General features: G+C 40.7%; 1 protein-coding gene across 1 annotated transcript in view; it reads right to left on the bottom strand.

The window, feature by feature from the left end:
• SPTLC3 (serine palmitoyltransferase long chain base subunit 3) overlaps positions 1–17991 on the bottom strand; it is a 160139-nt gene that overhangs the window by 10982 nt on the left and 131166 nt on the right. Inside the window, exons 11-13 of the mRNA XM_026794488.2 lie at positions 17109–17214; positions 9633–9852; positions 7379–7505 (exon numbers count right to left, since the gene is read on the bottom strand). Coding sequence (XP_026650289.1) covers positions 7379–7505; positions 9633–9852; positions 17109–17214 — 453 coding nt within the window. The remainder of the gene's footprint in view (positions 1–7378; positions 7506–9632; positions 9853–17108; positions 17215–17991) is intronic.

Consider the following 17991-nt stretch of genomic DNA (forward strand, 5'->3'; position numbering starts at 1 on the left):
TTGCACCACTTTAAAAATATTTGGTTTACTGCAAAGTTCTAAGGTGTCGGCAATTCTGGGAAAAATGCTGATTATATTTTTATGTGACATGGATCATTGCATACTGCTGGCTCTAGCTCATTAATTTATGCAGGCTTTTAGAAAGCTTTATAGCTCAAAATTAATATGGTTTAGTTGAAAGAAAAATACCAAAAGGAGGCAAGAGAGAGAGATAAATAATAAAATGCAGTAGCTCATAATTTCGTTGAAGCAACCAACTTTTTAAGAGAGCCACTTGGAGTAACAGACTTGGCAGAAGCTTTGGCACACATTTTCAGGGCACCTGACATCAGGAAGGTATTCTGATTACATATCCGAGGGCATGATCTTAGGCTGGCTTTACCTGGACAGTCCCATGCACTTCAATAGAATTCTACTGCTCATGCCAGCTGAGGGCCTTATCCTGGCAGCAAAAGGAGCAATAAAACTATCAGCTCTCTAAAACAAAACTTTGTTTTCCTCTTCCAGAGATGTGTGCTTTTGCCTCCTGCAAAATGCTCATGAGCAGAGAAGCTGCCTGCATCCAATTCCTGCACAAACATTCCACCTTTGAACTTCTCCTGTTGGCTCCTACCCTTGGAAGCTGTGACTCAGTCTATTGAAAAGAGGAATAAGCAACCTGGAGCCTTTCATATCAAGATCTCAGGTGTAGGAGGTGAAGGAGAGATATTTTTCCTGAACCCATGCCAGCAAAGCTAACCCCACACCGTGCTGGTTTTTGGCAGGAGGTGGACTCTTCAAGACACAAATCCACCTGCTTTAATCTTTTCCAGCTGTTGTTCCGTAGGGTCTTTCTAGACAATTAGTTACACAATTGAGCTTGTACACTGTCAGTGTCAGTGTTCCTTGGATGGAGCACTCAACTCCCTGCCTTCCTCTACTAACAACTAGCTAGGAAAAAGCAATCTTCTATAGGCTGAAAAAAACCCCTGGAAAACAATAGCTCTTTCCCATTAAACTATTGCAGATGGACATATTTCCTTTTTTTTCCTCTGCTTCCATTATAAGAGTAACACACATGTACCTCCATGTGCATTAAATCACAAATAGAATGCTATAAAACCAGGGCACCTGAAGGAAATATGTTCTCAGATAAAACAATCTTCATAAAAAATAACTTTGCTACAAACTGGAGAGAAATGAAGGCATTTACTTCTACAATCTACTGCTGACTAGAAATCTAGTAATTTCAACTTAATTCAGTTGCTAAATAATCCCTTAAGGACTTATTTTAACTGTGAACTGCTGTAAAACACTTTTCAGAGAAGATTAAGGGAAGAAAAATAGCGATTTCAATTGAAACAGAAAGGAGAAAAACTGGAAAGATTTGGTCATTTGTACTTTATTTCTCGAATGAGTCAAATCTACCTATCCAGCACTTTATCTACATGCAAATACAGAGTGCAGGAACAGCCTTGGCTGAGCCCTATTTCCTCCCAGCACAGGTGATCAATCACAGAGGGCTCCATCCCACCTCTGATGCTTATGTCAGGATACAGGGAACATCTATCCATGGGCAGGGTCTACTAGAGAACAACAGCACTGGTTTAACTTTGAGTATGAAATAACTTTGAATATAAAAAAAAATGACTGCAAATGAGGCAGAATTTGATTAATCCTCAGAGATGTTGGAAATCACTGCAAACACTCTCAGTCCAAAGACCCTGCTTGTTCAGATCCTGTGGCAGGTGGATGACACGGCAGTGTCTGTACTAGAACAGCATGTCTCCCTCATTTTGAGCAAAGATGTCAGAATTTAGCTTTGTTTCATCATCCACTGTGATGTTCACCTTAGACAAACAATAATTGTGGCAGCATATTATCATCACTAGTATCTTCACTGTAGTCATGACTGGGAGCCCTAGTCATGGAGCCAATGCCATGCAAACAGGGAATAAATGTGCTTAAGGGCTTGAAATGTAACCACATCCTTACTGGGAATATTAACTTTAAATTAAGCCACAGTTCAAGCATTCTGCTTGCTAAGGACCTAAGAGAAACAATCCCCTCTGAATGAAGCAGCAAAATGAGAATTTGAAAATGGCTTTATTTGGCATGACTGATTCTGCAAACTGTTTTGAGCAGGTCCAAGGGGTCCATCACTAAGCCACTTGCAGATTTAAAGATAATAGCAATAGTTTCATGATCAGTCCAGCCTGGCACAGATTTATTTTGCTGCAAAATGGATTGTTCATCTTGGCTCCAGCTGCTCAAGTCCTGATAGGGGCACTCGTGGAGCCATGTGGCAGATTGGCTCTGGGAACCAGTTTGGGTGTGGGCTAACCATTTTGTGGGAGGGCTGGTTATTTTTCAGCTACATCAATGCTCTGATTCAGTTCATTGCATGGCTGCATGAGCACTCACACTGGCACAGGGAGAAGGGGCACAAGAAAGGGGATAGACAGGGGGAGAAGAAATTGAGGATAAGGCTGCACTTCCTTGCACCAGTGTTGGTTTATGTCAGGCCATAGTGATGTGGAACTAAGGTTTCTGAATTTATAGAGCATCCTGACAGAGCAAAACTAATGTTTTCAAAAGACTATTGAGAACAGATAGCAGAGGAAGATGGAAACTGATTCTAAGGAGCTGGTCCAGTTATACAAAAAATCTGAGACTGCTGAAAATATCTTTAAAAGGAAACTTTTAAAAACAATTTCTTTAATGCCAAACCAAAACAGAAAGCAGCATTCTGCCATTTCTCACAGTCTGAACAAGCTCAAATGCTAAAAACACAAATGAAAACAAGTAGTTTCAAAAAGATAAACCAATCAGAACAAATGGTAAAGTAAATGAACATTTTAAAGAAACACAATCTAAACAACTTCAGGAATTATCTTTTAACAAAACATATTTTACTTGTAGATTCCTGAGGAGAAGCTTTTAAATGTTTCAGCATCCCATAAAAACATAAAAAGTGCCCACTTCTGTTGGTGAATTATTGTTTGCCATGCATTAAACAGAAAAAAATGTTTCCTTTACAAATGCTGTGATTTGTTTTTTACACCCGTATAATCTATTATTAGTCATCAAAAAAATTGCTTTGGGCTTCCCAGCAGTTTTAACTCCATCTGCCTGGTGGCTCTATTTTATCCCTATCAAATTTAAGTGTAAAAATATGCTTTCAGCATTCTCATGCAGAAAGTGGGGAGGAAGAAAAGGTCTGAGGGCACAGCTGGAGGGGCTGTGTTGCATGCAAGTAAGAGTACTTGCAAATTTGTGCGGGGTCCAAACACTCTGAGTCAACTCCAGTGTCATCATGGGATAAAACCACTAAGGCAGCTGTTGAGTTTCCTGAGGTATCTCCAGTGGTGTAATGAGAAAGCCACGAGGAAAACACATAAAGAATGTCTATATTATGAATTATAAAGAGTAAATGCCATGGGAACTTCTGCTTCCCATATTTCCTAATAAATGAGCAGAGACACATTTGAGATGAAAAGGCCACAAAGTCTTAAGAGGGATAAAATTATTTCTTTTTTTTTTTAATAGACTACATGAGCTGAACTGCAAAACTTGCTGCCTTATGACATTACAAGAGAAAATACAGCTGCCAGAAGTTCATACACTTTTGAACAACTCTATTAGAGGAACTATGAAAGTGTCTATGATGTTATGGCACTAAGAACAAATGTGTTTTGTTCTACGAGACATCGATTTTCAGAGTTCTGTAAAACATGGCACTGAGAAAAACAGGACTTTTACTCCACTAAAAATTTGATTTCCCATTTGCATATTTTGCAATCAGTTTCAGATATTTCGTTTCAATTTCTTCTTGAGCAACTTGCTCAAGAAATAATAGTAATATTGACCTCAACCTGTTCCTCCTTCCTAGGCAGGAACAATGCTGTGTATCAGTTTTGAGGAAGCTACTACCTTCTCCTAAGCTAGCATTTCTCATTCTTCATTTTCTTGAGTCACCACAGAAAATATGGCAAAATAAATGAAACTGTAAGAGCTGGCTGTGGGCTCTGTAATATCCTCCCAGTGACATTATCACGATATTGACGTCCCACAACTATCACAAATATTGATGTGAGATAGACCCACATGTTTACACCTTTCAGTGTGGAACAGACACTGGCTGTGGGTAATTTCCAGCTGAAGAGTTTAGGTTTCACAGAATTACTCTGAAGGTGCTAACCTGTTCCTTCCTTGTGGTGAAGCAGTACTCCCTGGGCCCATAAACATCTATTCACATCCTGCAGTCATGCATCCCCTAAACAGATGCTATCCTGGAAATGCCTATCTTGATTCATTTTCCAATCAACCATATTCTTACTAATTGAAAATAAAAGAGGAAAATAGGGAATCAATTGGACACACATCAGGATACACAAGCAGTATCTGCACTTCTGGCTCTGGCATTACCTACTATATAATTGTACCTGTGCTACTCTTTTCTAAATCAGCTTCTTCACAAATTAGTGGAGAATAACCAGCAAGAAATTAAAGAGATTATAAGCTCTTATATCTGGGAAAATAAAGAAAACTAAAAAAAAATGGATTTTTCTGAGCGGTAACCTAAATGACCAAGCCAGTTTTCCTTCTCTTAGTTGTCTATTAATCTGCCAAGGAGTCACAAAGTTCAGAAGTGAGAACATGCTGGGTCAACACATTTTTTCTCCCTTAATTTCATCCTCTTTCCAACAAGCACCCTCTAATTTACATGGAACTTTTTAGCAAACTCTAATTTCATTATTTTCCAACACATTCCCAGTGATTTTTGCAAGGCTCACCCCCTAGAGAAATAACCTCTGGAAGATAAGCCCTTGGTGGACCTCTCCTTATAAAGGATTCCCCAAATTTTCCGGTGGGAAGAGAATGTTATTTGAAATAAATTGCAGAAATAAACTTCTTCTATGGATCAGAGAGGCTTCCAGAGAACACATGGCCAACACTGCCCTGCAGCAAGTTCAGTTTACTTGAAACTTCTCTGCTCCACAGCTCATGCTCTCACAAGAACGACTCACAAGGATTCCCCACCTTCCATGACAGTGCACCAAAAGAACTCTGCCAAAGTAATTTTCCTTGGAATGAAAAATGTCTAAGGAGAGGCAGTGTTTTCTCCCTTCTTTCTGTTCCTTGCTCCTTTCTAAGCCCCCACCTTTCTCTCTCCAATGCCAAAGCAATGCATTGTATGTAGTGTGGCCCAGCACAGAATTTTTTGTTTTGCTTGTGGGGTTTTTTTGTAGTCCACAAGACAGCCTAATGAGGGAAAGGCCCACATGAAAGAAAACCCAAAAGACTAAAATAATGAGTCTGGCTCAGAAGGACAAGAAACATTTTTACACATCACAGCCAGCTTGCTAGCCTTTGTGCAATGGTCTAAGTTGTGATATATGATTTATTCATTTGTTTTTCTACTCATTTGCATTTCATATTACAAGACAACTTTTAAAAAAACACTAATTTACTTCATAACAGATTTGCAGAAGACTTAATAAGCTCTTATTTTGTGCAGAAATCCAAACACTGTCTCATTAAATAACACTGGTTCTTGAAGAGAAAATGCTTCAAACTCTTAGACCTAAGACAGACACGCACATCTTAAAATACTCCATCTTGAACCCAGTTCTCCCGTTATCCTGCACTGAACTGCATGCAGAATCACGCTAGCTGAGGAGCATTTTTAACAGGCTTTGAAGGCCGGGAAATGCTCTGCATGTTTCGTGTTTTACACGGAGCATCTGCGAGCGCCTGAATCAGCAGCGAGTGCCAGGCAGGCTCAGTGTCAGACCGCCCTCTCACGGCAACACCGGGGCAGGAGCTGCACCCGCTGCCGCTGCCCCAGGCTACAAGAAGGATGTCAGAGACCGTCTCTTATCCCCAACACATGTAGGCATCAGCACATGCAACCAGGACCTTCCAAATTTCAAGCTGGAAGCAGTTTTTTATGCTCTGGCTTCTCTGCGAAAATGACCAAAGCATCACTTTATCATTGCGCTGGGGTTTTGCTGCTTTTTGTCCTTGCACTCAGCAGAATTTGGCACTGGGATTGGATTCTCCATCCTTCCTTCTGTACTCTGAGTCTTGTAAATTCTGGCCTCATTAATAGCCTTGTATCTATCATGGCTCAAAGCAGCCCTCTAGGGCACTGCAACAGAACAGTGCACAGAGTATCTTACCTGCTCTCATTTACCCTTTATCTCTTCCATTCCCACCTTATCCCAGTCACATCTATCAGGGAGGACTAATACAGAATTAATTCTGTAACAGAAAACAGCACTGCTGGACCAGTATAAAAAAGATTGCAATTCAGTGCAGAATCTGTATCTTCAGCTGCACGTTAAAGAATATCATGACTTTCACATATTCCTGGAAGAAAACTACACAAATTCAATCACTTTTTCTCCATGTTGGGATTTAAGTTCTAGAATACTGAAAACATACCAGCATTGCTTTGAAACAGTAATAGAGAGGTATGTCACAGTTGTTTTGTTGCTTGTTGTATAGAAAACACATTACACAGATGATAAAACATCACACAGAGGATAAAGGATGTCACACAGAGGATTGGACAGTAGCTGCATCTGCAACTTCAAGAGATGAACAGAAATACACCTAATTTTTCATGAGGACACCAACTAGTCAATTGTTTTGGGACAAACTGCAGTACAAAACTAGGCTCAGGACAACATAATTGATGCCTGAGTGAGGTAGGAATTATTATAATCATCTTCTCATACTATTATTTAACATACAATACCTGTTCTGAAATGCTGCACCATGCCTGAGTTGCTTGCCATTTTGAAGGTTTACACTTACAAAGAAGCTAAACTGACAGCACCTAGACCATAAATGAAGTCATATCCTTATGAAACCCACTACAAAGTCAGACAATGTACTCCAAGGGAAATATATGTATCTCAATTTTTTCCTGTAAAGCAGGATGGGCTGGCAACTACACAACCAGAAGTCCAAAATATTTCCATCCCTGCTGCATGTGGATGAGTATGGAAAAAACCTCAGGGTTCACAGTACTTAGAATATGAAGGTTTAAGTATTAATTTTACAATAAGAAGGATTTCTTTTGCACTGCTATTGCAATACTTGGCTGATGGATGATGTTTTGCTGGGAAGGGAAGGGAAGGGAAGGGAAGGGAAGGGAAGGGAAGGGAAGGGAAGGGAAGGGAAGGGAAGGGAAGGGAAGGGAAGGGAAGGGAAGGGAAGGGAAGGGAAGGGAAGGGAAGGGAAGGGAAGGGAAGGGAAGGGAAGGGAAGGGAAGGGAAGGGAAGGGAAGGGAAGGGAAGGGAAGGGAAGGGAAGGGAAGGGAAGGGAAGGGAAGGGAAGGGAAGGGAAGGGAAGGGAAGGGAAGGGAAGGGAAGGGAAGGGGGCTTACCTTGTGTTGTCCCATCCAGTCCCATGAGACATTTCATTGCCCTGATGATTTGCTCTGCTACGGGGGGACACATGGATGTGGCGTACACAGCACTATGAGAATGAGTTCGTAAAAAGTCCACAAGGTCCTTACACAAGCAAAACAGAGCATGAATGAGCTTTGAGCTGGCCAAACAGCAGATCTCCCTCTTAACTACTGCAGGAGTGGGAATGTGCAGAAGGAGGAGGACATTTCACCAGCTACTGGATTGCATTCTTGACTGCCACTGTTAATACATGGCCTGAAGAAACATCAGGCAGGTCCAAATGCTTTATCATATAAGTGGGACAATTACAGCTGAAACAAAAGTCTGGAATAGAATAATATTTACTTCTGTGCTCAGACTTATTATAAAGGAGCCAAAATAATTTCAAGACCAATGAACAGCTGCTCTTAAAATAATGCTGCTCAGTTCCCCTCTGGTAATGAAACAAAGGCTATATGACATCAGTATAGGTTCTCTGCCACATGACTTAGCCCAGGAAAAGCAACCTCACTGAGATCTATCTTTGTCTATAAGCACATAAATTTTCAATCAAAACTTTCAATCAGTGTGGCAGGTACAGTCATGTCAGACTTGGTATAATTGCTTTAACATTTCCTAAGAACACAATCTGTCCTCTTAGAAAAACCATTGATATACTGTAGGCATGTCTAAAACACCAGTAACTCTCCTGAATTCAGGCATGCAGTAGGAATTCTGATCTTACTAAGATCATGATTGTTATAAATATCTCCTACTGCAAAATATCAGAGTAACAGTTACCACAATGAAAGTTGAGTGTGTGTTAGTGAGAAAGGGATGAGGCCTACTTGAAAATTGACTTTGATAAAAAAATAAAATCAGAAAAGAAAATCCAGTGAGAGTAACACAAATCACTACCAAAATGCTGTATGAGTCTACGCAGTAACTCCAGTGCTGAGGATAAAGATTTACCTAACCTTACACAGGATGTGCATGGCCATACTGTATTCCTAAGGGTTTGGTTAAAAGCTAAGAAGGCTTCTGGGCTCCAGCTGATGCAGAATAAACAGCACCACTGTGAGTTTTTACCTACAGAAAGGAACATAAGTGGGTGAATGGGTGACCAGCCTTCCAAGGCTGAGAAGCCTAAGGCAATACTTAGTGATACACATAGGCGTGAAAAGAGTGACCTGTTTTCACTCAAAAAAACCTCCCAAGGATTAGAGGATAAATTACATGGGACTTTGCTTTTCATAGGTCTAATCTTTCTATACTTTCTAGCTACATAACCCATCTTATTTTTGGTAAGACATAAATGTACAGATACAAATTCAGGAAGCCAAGGAAACAAAGAAAATTGATTCTCGATCTATTATGACACTTGGTTTTAAGATCTCCAGCGGCAAACCCAAAAAAGACAGTAAGAAATACACAGTTCATACTTTCTTAAAGCCCTTTTATTCTACTGTAGGGCTATCCTTATTAATGTTATCCTGACAACAACCATATGGGCTGAATAAACAGGCTTCCCACTCATTCAGCAGACTGCTTAAAAAACACATTCAGCTGGGTATGAAAAGAGAAAATAATCAGCAGCCATTTGATCTCTCTGTCAAGCAACAAAACCAATGACATTTCACAATGGTGCTGATTATGCTTTCTCTTCTAGACCCCCAGTTAAAGCAAGCTCAGCTCTACTTTTTGTTGACATCTGTTGTTGGCAAGAGATTGTTTTGTTAATGTATGCGGAGCAACTGAGGACACAGAATTTACTATTGCAAAAGGCCCCCATAACCTCTTTCTCCATTCTCCTAAAAAATGCAACTATGTCAATTCACAACTCTTTAGGAATTTTATTATCAGTGGATGAAACTGTGGTTTCAATCTCTCAATATTGCTTCACATACTGTTTACAAATGTGAAACAAAGTAATGAGCAATCCGCATGCAAATTAATGTAGGGAAGTATATTAGCCAACCACAACATGTCCAAACATTTCCAAGACAAACAACAATCATCAGAGTGGCACAGAATAATCCAACTCAAGCAAATTACATAATATGAACATGAGACAAAAATAAGAAAGTCTGACTGTTTGATGTACATTTGGGATCCAAGCAAAAATGATGCTAACTTTAGAACAGTGCTTGCATTAAGCAGTCTGTTCAAAAAGATACTGAAAAATATCATACATCATACAAAAGCAGTTTGCATGCTCTTGATGTGAAATTGTTTATGATTTCCTCCTACCTTTTTGCCAGCTATGTATCCTCCAGCTGCACCAAAGCTCTTTGTGAACGTTCCCATTAATACATCAACATCATTGGGACTCATCCCGAAGTATTCCACAACTCCTCGGCCCGTTGCTCCCACTGCACCAATGCTGTGAGCTTCATCCAAGTAGAGGTATGCTTTGTATTTGTTCTTCAGGGAGACTATCTCTGGCAGGCGCACGATGGACCCTTCCATGCTGCTCATGGAGAGAATCAGGGGTGAGCAACAAAAATCCCTGTACTCTTTCCCATACTGGCAGGAAATATAGCCATTGATTGCCTTAGTCCACCAAAGTTCTTCTGGAATCTCATTTTTTACTTACAAGCCAAAAAAACCCCCCAAATTCGCAACCCATTCCCACTTGCAGGTGAGTATACAAAAGAGTTAAATGGTTTTAGAATTCAAACATTGAAAACCAGTCAAAAAGTCTTTGGATGATTGTAAATTGCCAACGTGTCAGAGGAGAGAAGGAAAGGCGTAAAGCAAGGCGGAGATACTTACCCTAAGCAGCACACTACAGTCCTTCTCTACAAAACAAATATTATAAGGAACGGCTATAATTCAGTCTGGTCCTTACTTCATTGTCAGCTACTGTGGCAGTATTTGGGCATAACAGCTCTAGAGCAAATTCATCTGGTGCAGAGGAGTTGGGTCCAACATACACTGGAGATGGGCCATGTGAAACCCACAGCTGGTGCCATAAACTCTAAGCATTCCCAGTCTTCACAGAATCAGGGATTAAAACAGGCAGCTGAAATCCAGTCTTGCCAATTTTTGCTTCGATTTGAACTTTTTAGGAAATGTAGCCTGCTACCTAGTAATCAAAAGTAAAAAAAATTCCATTCCTTTTCTCTTTACTTTCTTACAGCCATGCAGAAAAACAAAATATCCAGAACTGACACAAGTAGCCCAGAGAAGCTGTGGATGCCTATACCTGGCAGTGCTCTAGGCCAGCCTGGATGTGTCTCTGAGCAACCTGGTTTAGTGGAAGATGTCCCTGTCCATGACAGGGGGGGGTTGGAACAAGATAAGTTTTCAGGTCCCTTCCAACCCAGACCATTCCATGATTCTGTGATTAATGGTGTACTGAGATTTATAGAACGGGGAAGAGATGATCTTTTGCACTGTTGGTGGTCGTGTCAGTAAATGGGAAGGCACAGAGGAGGTGTCCAGCAAAATGAAAGCACAGGGAGATGAATAAGAAATGCTCTCTGATCCCATAAAGATGGCATTTGCAAAGTATTGCTGTGAAGACTTGTGTCTTGAAAACCTTTGTGAGATGACCACAGCTATGATTTGATATGCTCAGAGGCGCTCAGTATTAATTTCATAATGAGTTCTCTTCCACTGGCTTTACTAAGTAGGTCTTCAAAGGCTAAAAACTTCTTATCAAACACAAATTCAGTGTGCTGTGGGCCAGTAAAAGGAGGGCTCTGCAGCTGAGGCCCACAGCTAAGGTGTATCCACTTGCAAATGCAATGAGTTTCAGATGACCAGAAACATGGACTTTGGTCCCAAATAGCAAGTACAAAAGAGAAGTGAAATCAATGGCGTCTTAGAAATTTTTGAATCCTGGACCAATGGCTTTCACAGGCTGCTTTGTTGCCACTTGTACTGTGCAGCTGGAAGTTTGGCACCACAAAACGAGCACGATGTGTTTTTAGCACTTGGGAAATTTCTCACAATTTCAGTCCTTCTTCATCCTTTGGTCTCCTAAATAAACTTGGAAACTGGTCTCCAGTTTTGCAGGAGACCTGCCCAAAGACAAGTCTCCATTAGTGTAACAGCATGGGGGAGTAGCCATGGACAAGGGTTGCCTGTGCTGTTCATACTGGGAGGTTCAGAGAGCCTGGCTGTGTGTGCCTGGAGGCATATTTTTGGCTGTTGCTGACTGCTGGCAAATCATGTCCTTCTGTCTTGCCCAGCCATCAAAGAGGCAGCTGTAGGACTGTGTGTTGGCACCACAGTCCCTTGCAGCAAAGAAGGGTGGGCTTGTACTGCAATCTCCTGAGGACTTGGCTTTTTCACTTTTCTCAAACGGCACTTGGCAGCTGGGGGAGAAGCAATTTAAACCACCACAGCTATTTTCCTAGTGAATACAAGGGAAGGGCCCACAGTCCTCACATAGCCCAGAGTCAAAGCATCAGTTAGCTATAATGACACTGAGGCACTGGATGTGCTTGGATGTGCACCATCGTTTGTGCTGGGCCTGGCAGCTTTCAGCTGTGTCTGGTGGGTCTGCAGGGACAGAGAGCCAAGGAGCAAACTGCAATCTGCACACTGCCATCCCACCCTCCACCTTCCTGAATGCTTGGGCACAACAGCCAGGCACAGAAGGACAATAATAGTTTTTCCACATTTATATGGCCGTCATTAGGCTTGGTGGCTAATGGACATTCAGGCAGGAGAGACAGCATTTAACTTCAAAAAGAATGAAAAAGGGTAAATTAAAAATGCTGGGTATTAGTGTAATGGAAGGAAAGTTGTGCTGAATCCCAGAATACATGAAGCTGGTACATGGCTGATGCAAGATTTAACCATCTAGAAGATTTAATGAAATCCTTTATTTCTCATATGACTAGGAGATTTCTCTTGGAACTCTAAGCTGCTTAGCAAAACAAGGCACTTGTATTCCATTTCAGTTTTGATCTACTGCTCTTGAAAAATGCTGGCTGACATAAATACAATAGTTAACAGAGGTCTTAATGTGGCCTTGAAGCATCCATGGAACAGATAAAGTGCTGCTGGAGTCATGTGTATGCTCTGTGCTGCCACTGCAACAGGTCTCAGCCATCCTGATGACAGAGATGAGAAGTGTTTTGCTGCCAGCTCTGGTCTTGGTCTCTCTCTTGACCCTGGGAGATGGTTAGTGATATGCACACCACTCCCTCTGAAATTGCTTTAAGATAAAGCTTCACATAAGCCCTTGAGTAGCCCAGATGCAAAGTCTACTGAATCCTCCAGTAAATGTTTATATCAAGTGAGCTTAAACCAAAGAGCCAGAAGTGAACTGTACTGGTTCTGCCTCACTCTGACTGAGCCTCTTAGCTTTGTGTACAAATGTATTGATCTGTTTCCAGATCTGCTCAAGCACACAGGGCACATAAAAAACTCCAGATGCAGATGAACTAAAGCTGGCTCTGCCCAGGCCAGGTGTTCTCATTACATGGTATGACATCTTGTCTTGTAGCACAAACTCCTAGCTTGGTGGCAGGGATGGAAAGCTTCCAGACTGCAGCTGACCCTCATCTCCCTTGTGTGGTGGACACGCACAAAAACTTGGGTCAGTACACACTCATTTTGAATGTACTTCCAGAAGTGAGGAGATAATCCCAAATTTTTAGAAAACTCGAGTTTGGAACTTGATTCAATCCCCACCAAAGCACTGATGTTCTTCCTGATGCAGCTGTTGAATTGTGGATCCAGCTACTTTGAGAGATGGAAAGTGCATGCTTGGATTGGTCACTTCAGTTGGAATACAGGCTCGCCCTTGACACGATATTGATGGGTTTTTTTGGCCAGTTATATAGTGAAACTTCTTGGGAAAAGGGGTATTCCACCTCTTATCTAATTAATCTCTAAACATGCCCTAGACTACCACTATCTTTTCAACATTTGAAGAGTTTATCTGTTCCCCTTTCAGGCTAGTTTGTAATTGGGAAAAATCCCTCCTTTCCTGGCCTGCTACTCACAAGACAGAAACGTTACACTTTAACAGTTACTTTAGGTACTGTTTTCTTACATAAACTTCGTACATTCATACAACAATCCCTGTTTTGTAGTTTACAGTAATAATTTTAAGGAAATAGTTCAACTCTGCCCTCAAATAGAACTCCATTTCAACAGTGAAATTATAGAAATTTTAACCTTTAATGCTGGTTTTTCGCCAAAGACATTAAATGTTACCTCATTTTTTTCTGGAAGTCCAGTCACTTAATCCCAGGAAATAAAAAACAAAAAAAAAATAACCTGCTAAATTTCCTACACTATTGGCATTGAATCCCAAGGAACTTCTAATGCACATGAAAAGGCATTGGACAATATCTAACTGATCAGAGGTATTTTCTTAGCTGGAAGGGAAAATACACAAATTAAATTAAAAGTAAGGAACAAACAAATGAAAACCAATATGTTTTGATCAATTTCTGATTCTCCATAACTTCTGCCCTGAGCCTTGGCCTATCTGACTCCTAAGTAAAAATGCATGGAAGAGAGCAGAAGTCTACCACAAACCATGTAAGAACACAGTAACTGATTAATCCTGAACTGGAAATGGTAGAAGCCAAGGAAAACATTAGCTGGAATTCAAATAATAAAAATATTATTTAGCAAGTCAGTTTAACTTGTGCCCTGGTTACTGCCAAAACTTCTTCATGCTTTTTGGAGTCAAGATTGATGGCTAGATGGTCTCCCTCAGTTTGGAACACAAACTGAATATATTTGCTCCTAGGCTGGTCCAAGTTAAAAACCAGCTTTCACTAGGAGTTACATTTACTTTTGACAATTTTTTTTCTTTTTAAGATAATAGAGACATTAAAAAGCAAACAAAAACATACCTAATGCTATTTATTTGACATGTAGCTTGAGTGCTTCCCAAGTCAAGGGGCCAATTTTGCCTTAAGTTGCCTTAACCAAGCAAAATCTATGGTTTATGGTTCCAAACACAAGTCTGATTTCCAGAAATGCTCATGTTGGCTAACAATGACCCTTTTCAAATTTTGCCAGCTGGTAAGTGTAAACACTTTAAGATACTCCTAATGGAAACAGAAGGCAAATTTCTTTCCATACCATAAACTTCATCATACTAAGACTATGGTGTCCCATATAACAGTATTTTTTTAAAGCGGGAAAGCTTAGTGTTTTCTTTTACTTCTCTGGAAAAAGAATTTCTGTAAAAATTTGCCAGGCCAAACTTGCAAATCAAGATATTTTAACTTGGAGAATGGCTCTGACCAAGTTATTTAAATTCTATATTTGCTGTCCCTGAAGCATAACTTAAGGAAAAAAAAATAAAAAGCAGTAGTAACTATTGTAAGAAGAATACATTAACTGCACTCTAACTCCTCTTACACCCTCTTGATGAATGTTAATTTGACATTTGGCAAACCTTCAAGAAAACTATCATTAGCCAATATGGGGCTGGAAAATTTTAGTCTTTCAAAAACCTGGGCCAAGAAAGGAAAGAACATACGAAAAGAGTAAGATCATTTCTACTCCGTCCTTCTCCAGCTTTCTTTTTCTTTTTTTAATTTTTAATTTTTGCATATGAAATGTTCTTAGCTACCAACAGGCTCAGGGTGCCTGTGCTGTGAGCCTGCTCCTGGCAGTGTCACATGTCCTGAAGGCTGGAAGGGGTGGCAGGGACACGGCACGGTGGCACATTGTGGAATTCACCCTCAAGCCACAGCAGATTTGCTTTACAAACCACACTCTCCAATTTCTGATCTGCTTAGATTGTGAAAACAACTAACTAACTAACTAACCAACCAACCTAGCTAGTGCTAGGGACAGTTTCCAATAAGAGATTATTAGAGACCTGAGCTTTGTTCTTTCAGAACCTTATGCCTTTCAGAAGCATAGACACTCAGGGCATGAGTGGTCTTAACATTACTTAGCCTTTATGGAGCTGAAGGAACTTTATGGTTCCTTTAAGTAGGTATTCTCAGGTTTAAGGTGCTTTTTTTTTTTTTTCATTCCAACTGAAAGTTTTTGAATTCTGGCAAATAAAAGCTAATTTGAGAATGAACTGTAAAAATACGGAAAAAAAACCACTTGACACCAAACATAAATCTGGAAATACAGTTATAAGTTAGTATAGTTAAATAGCTGACAGTGGGTTTGTTTAATTTCTTGGGCTGATCCACACCTCTTTGTTACCAGTCTACCTTCTTCCCTAGTGATCAATACTCAGGACAAAGGATTTAAAAATGAACAAAGCTCAGCAGCTGGAGCCTTTTCTGCAGCCATGTGACCCTTGGGAACATTTGTCAGTAAAATGTTGGTGGTCCACTTAATTTCTGTGTGATCAAAGCCCTTAAATCCAAGCTTTCTTTTAGTAGTGCCAAGCAATGTTTATTTGTAGTTTTGCTTTGTTTATTCTGGTTGAAAGGACATGTTCAGGCTGCTTTGGATCAGCTGATCTGCTGATCCTGTTTCACCTCTGAGTGACAGGTGTTTAGATAAGGACCGATTTGGTCTCGTTGCAGATGGAAAATGTTAGGCAAAAAGAAAGCACTGACAGCCAAGAAGTAGTGATGACATGAGATCCTAAAGATTTCTTACCAAAAGAAAAAAGCTAATTGGCTAAGCTGTGCCAGCATTTTGCAGTAAAATGGCATAAGTGACTGCCCATTGAGACTGGCTGTGTTTCAGCAACACATGATACAATCCCCACATATAGAGTTTTAATGTCACTTTCATGAACCCTGTCATGGCCTGTGAATGAGTGGTTCTGGTTTCCTTCTCTCTGGGGCAGGTATTGCTATTCCCCAAACCACCCTTGTCCTGCTCCCCCATCTCCTGTCATCACTGCAGTAGCCTTGACTACATCCCTGCAAACCCTCTTTCTGTTCACATCCCTGCTTCTTCAGCCCTTCCCTTCTCCAACTCCTGCCCATGAGTGGCTACCCCTCCATGAACTCCCTGGTTGACTTTTCCAGACTGGAGCAGTGACCAGGATGAAGCCCAGGATGATGAGCCTGGCTGGTGTCACTGCTTCGCAGCTCAACTCCAGTGACTGTTTGCTCTTCTGGTTGGGTGTAAGCTGCACCACACTGTGTAGCTATCTGACTTAGGTGCTCCATAATTACATTGTATTATTGAAGCTGCTATTATCAGATGCATTCTCAAAGGCACTTCTCTCATTTGAACTCCTCCAGGGACTAGGGTTATGTTAAATACCACTACATAATTCTTTGAAAGCCAGTCTTTCAATTTTCCTGTTAAAGTGTGAGTCTATTAGATGAAGCACTAGTTACTAAAAAGGTGCTGATATCACTTAACCTAAGTTTAGCTTAAGATTTCAGCAGCTGGGCAAGAAGTGGGCATGCAGAGCTTAATCAATTCTGTGTAGATGTCTTTTGATCTGCCCACGTGTAACAAACAACTCCTACTCAGCAGAACCCTTCACCAACTATAGTTCCACAAACTTTATCACATCTGTCACAACATACATCACCTTACCTGTCTTGCTCTCAGTACATCTCCCACTCAACTGTGATTTGCTAAATCAACACTCAGAACAATGTACAGGATCTAACTGGAGTTACAGGACACAAGGTTCAGGCTGTCATAATGGAAATCAACATATTCATGAGATCACAGAAAGTTAGTGCAACTTCCACCCTCATTAAGATTTCCCTCAGATACTTAGAGTCAGAGTTTGCCCCACTCAATTCATCATTCTGTCCTCAGAAATGATAGAATACTCATCTTTTTACCACACAGACATACCTGTAAATGCCCTCCACCAGGATGATAATTTTTCTCCATGCTCTGTGGGTGCGAGGCTGTCCATATATTATTGCATCTCTCAGCAGCTTCTCGAGGCTCTGCATATCTTTATTTAAAAATAAGGAAAAGGAGGAAGAAAAAACATTAACAGTCTTTTGTCAAGAGCTTTCAATTGGGTGCTACTTTTCCTAGTCAGAAAAAGACAACATTAAAAAAAAAGTGTCCTAAAGATAAACTTCTTTTATTATTAGGCAAGACCTAACAATTCCTTTCATTAGTGTGAATGCAATTTAGTGACAAGAAGAGTTACAAAAAGCTTCTATTATTTACCTGATCTGGGAAACTTCTAGAAATACTCAGCATACATTTGTATTTAAAGGCAAAAGGGAATCACTTTGCTTCAGTACTGAGGCTAACTGCCAGCAGTTCTGTGTAGGGGCTGCTGATACTCATCATTTATCAAGGCTTCAGTTGTGAGTTTTGGTTGCTTTCCAACCACAAGCTCACAAACAACAAGCACTGCTTCAGCAAAGGCTTTGACAAGGCTGCATGAAGCACATAAGGATGGCAGCAAGAGAAGTCTTGTCCTCCTCAAGAAGGAAAGCAAGTGGAAGGTTGCTGATGAGAGAGGAAGAGGCAGGTGGATACAAGCACATGGCATGGACACACTGATCTGGTGCCCAAATGCTTGGCACTGGCAGGACTTCAATAAAAGGAGGCCTAGAACAAGGTTATGGTCCTCAGCTGCTTCCTTAAGGGTTGAGTGGAGGTCATCAAAAATATCTTCAAGGAAAGCCTTTGAAATTTTGAAGAAGATGGAAGAAACAAGAAAGTATACCACAGAAATCAGGGTCAGGCCAAATGTGACTCTAAATGCACCAGC

Source organism: Zonotrichia albicollis, chromosome 3, assembly GCF_047830755.1.
Source record: "Zonotrichia albicollis isolate bZonAlb1 chromosome 3, bZonAlb1.hap1, whole genome shotgun sequence".
Lineage (NCBI taxonomy): Eukaryota > Metazoa > Chordata > Aves > Passeriformes > Passerellidae > Zonotrichia > Zonotrichia albicollis.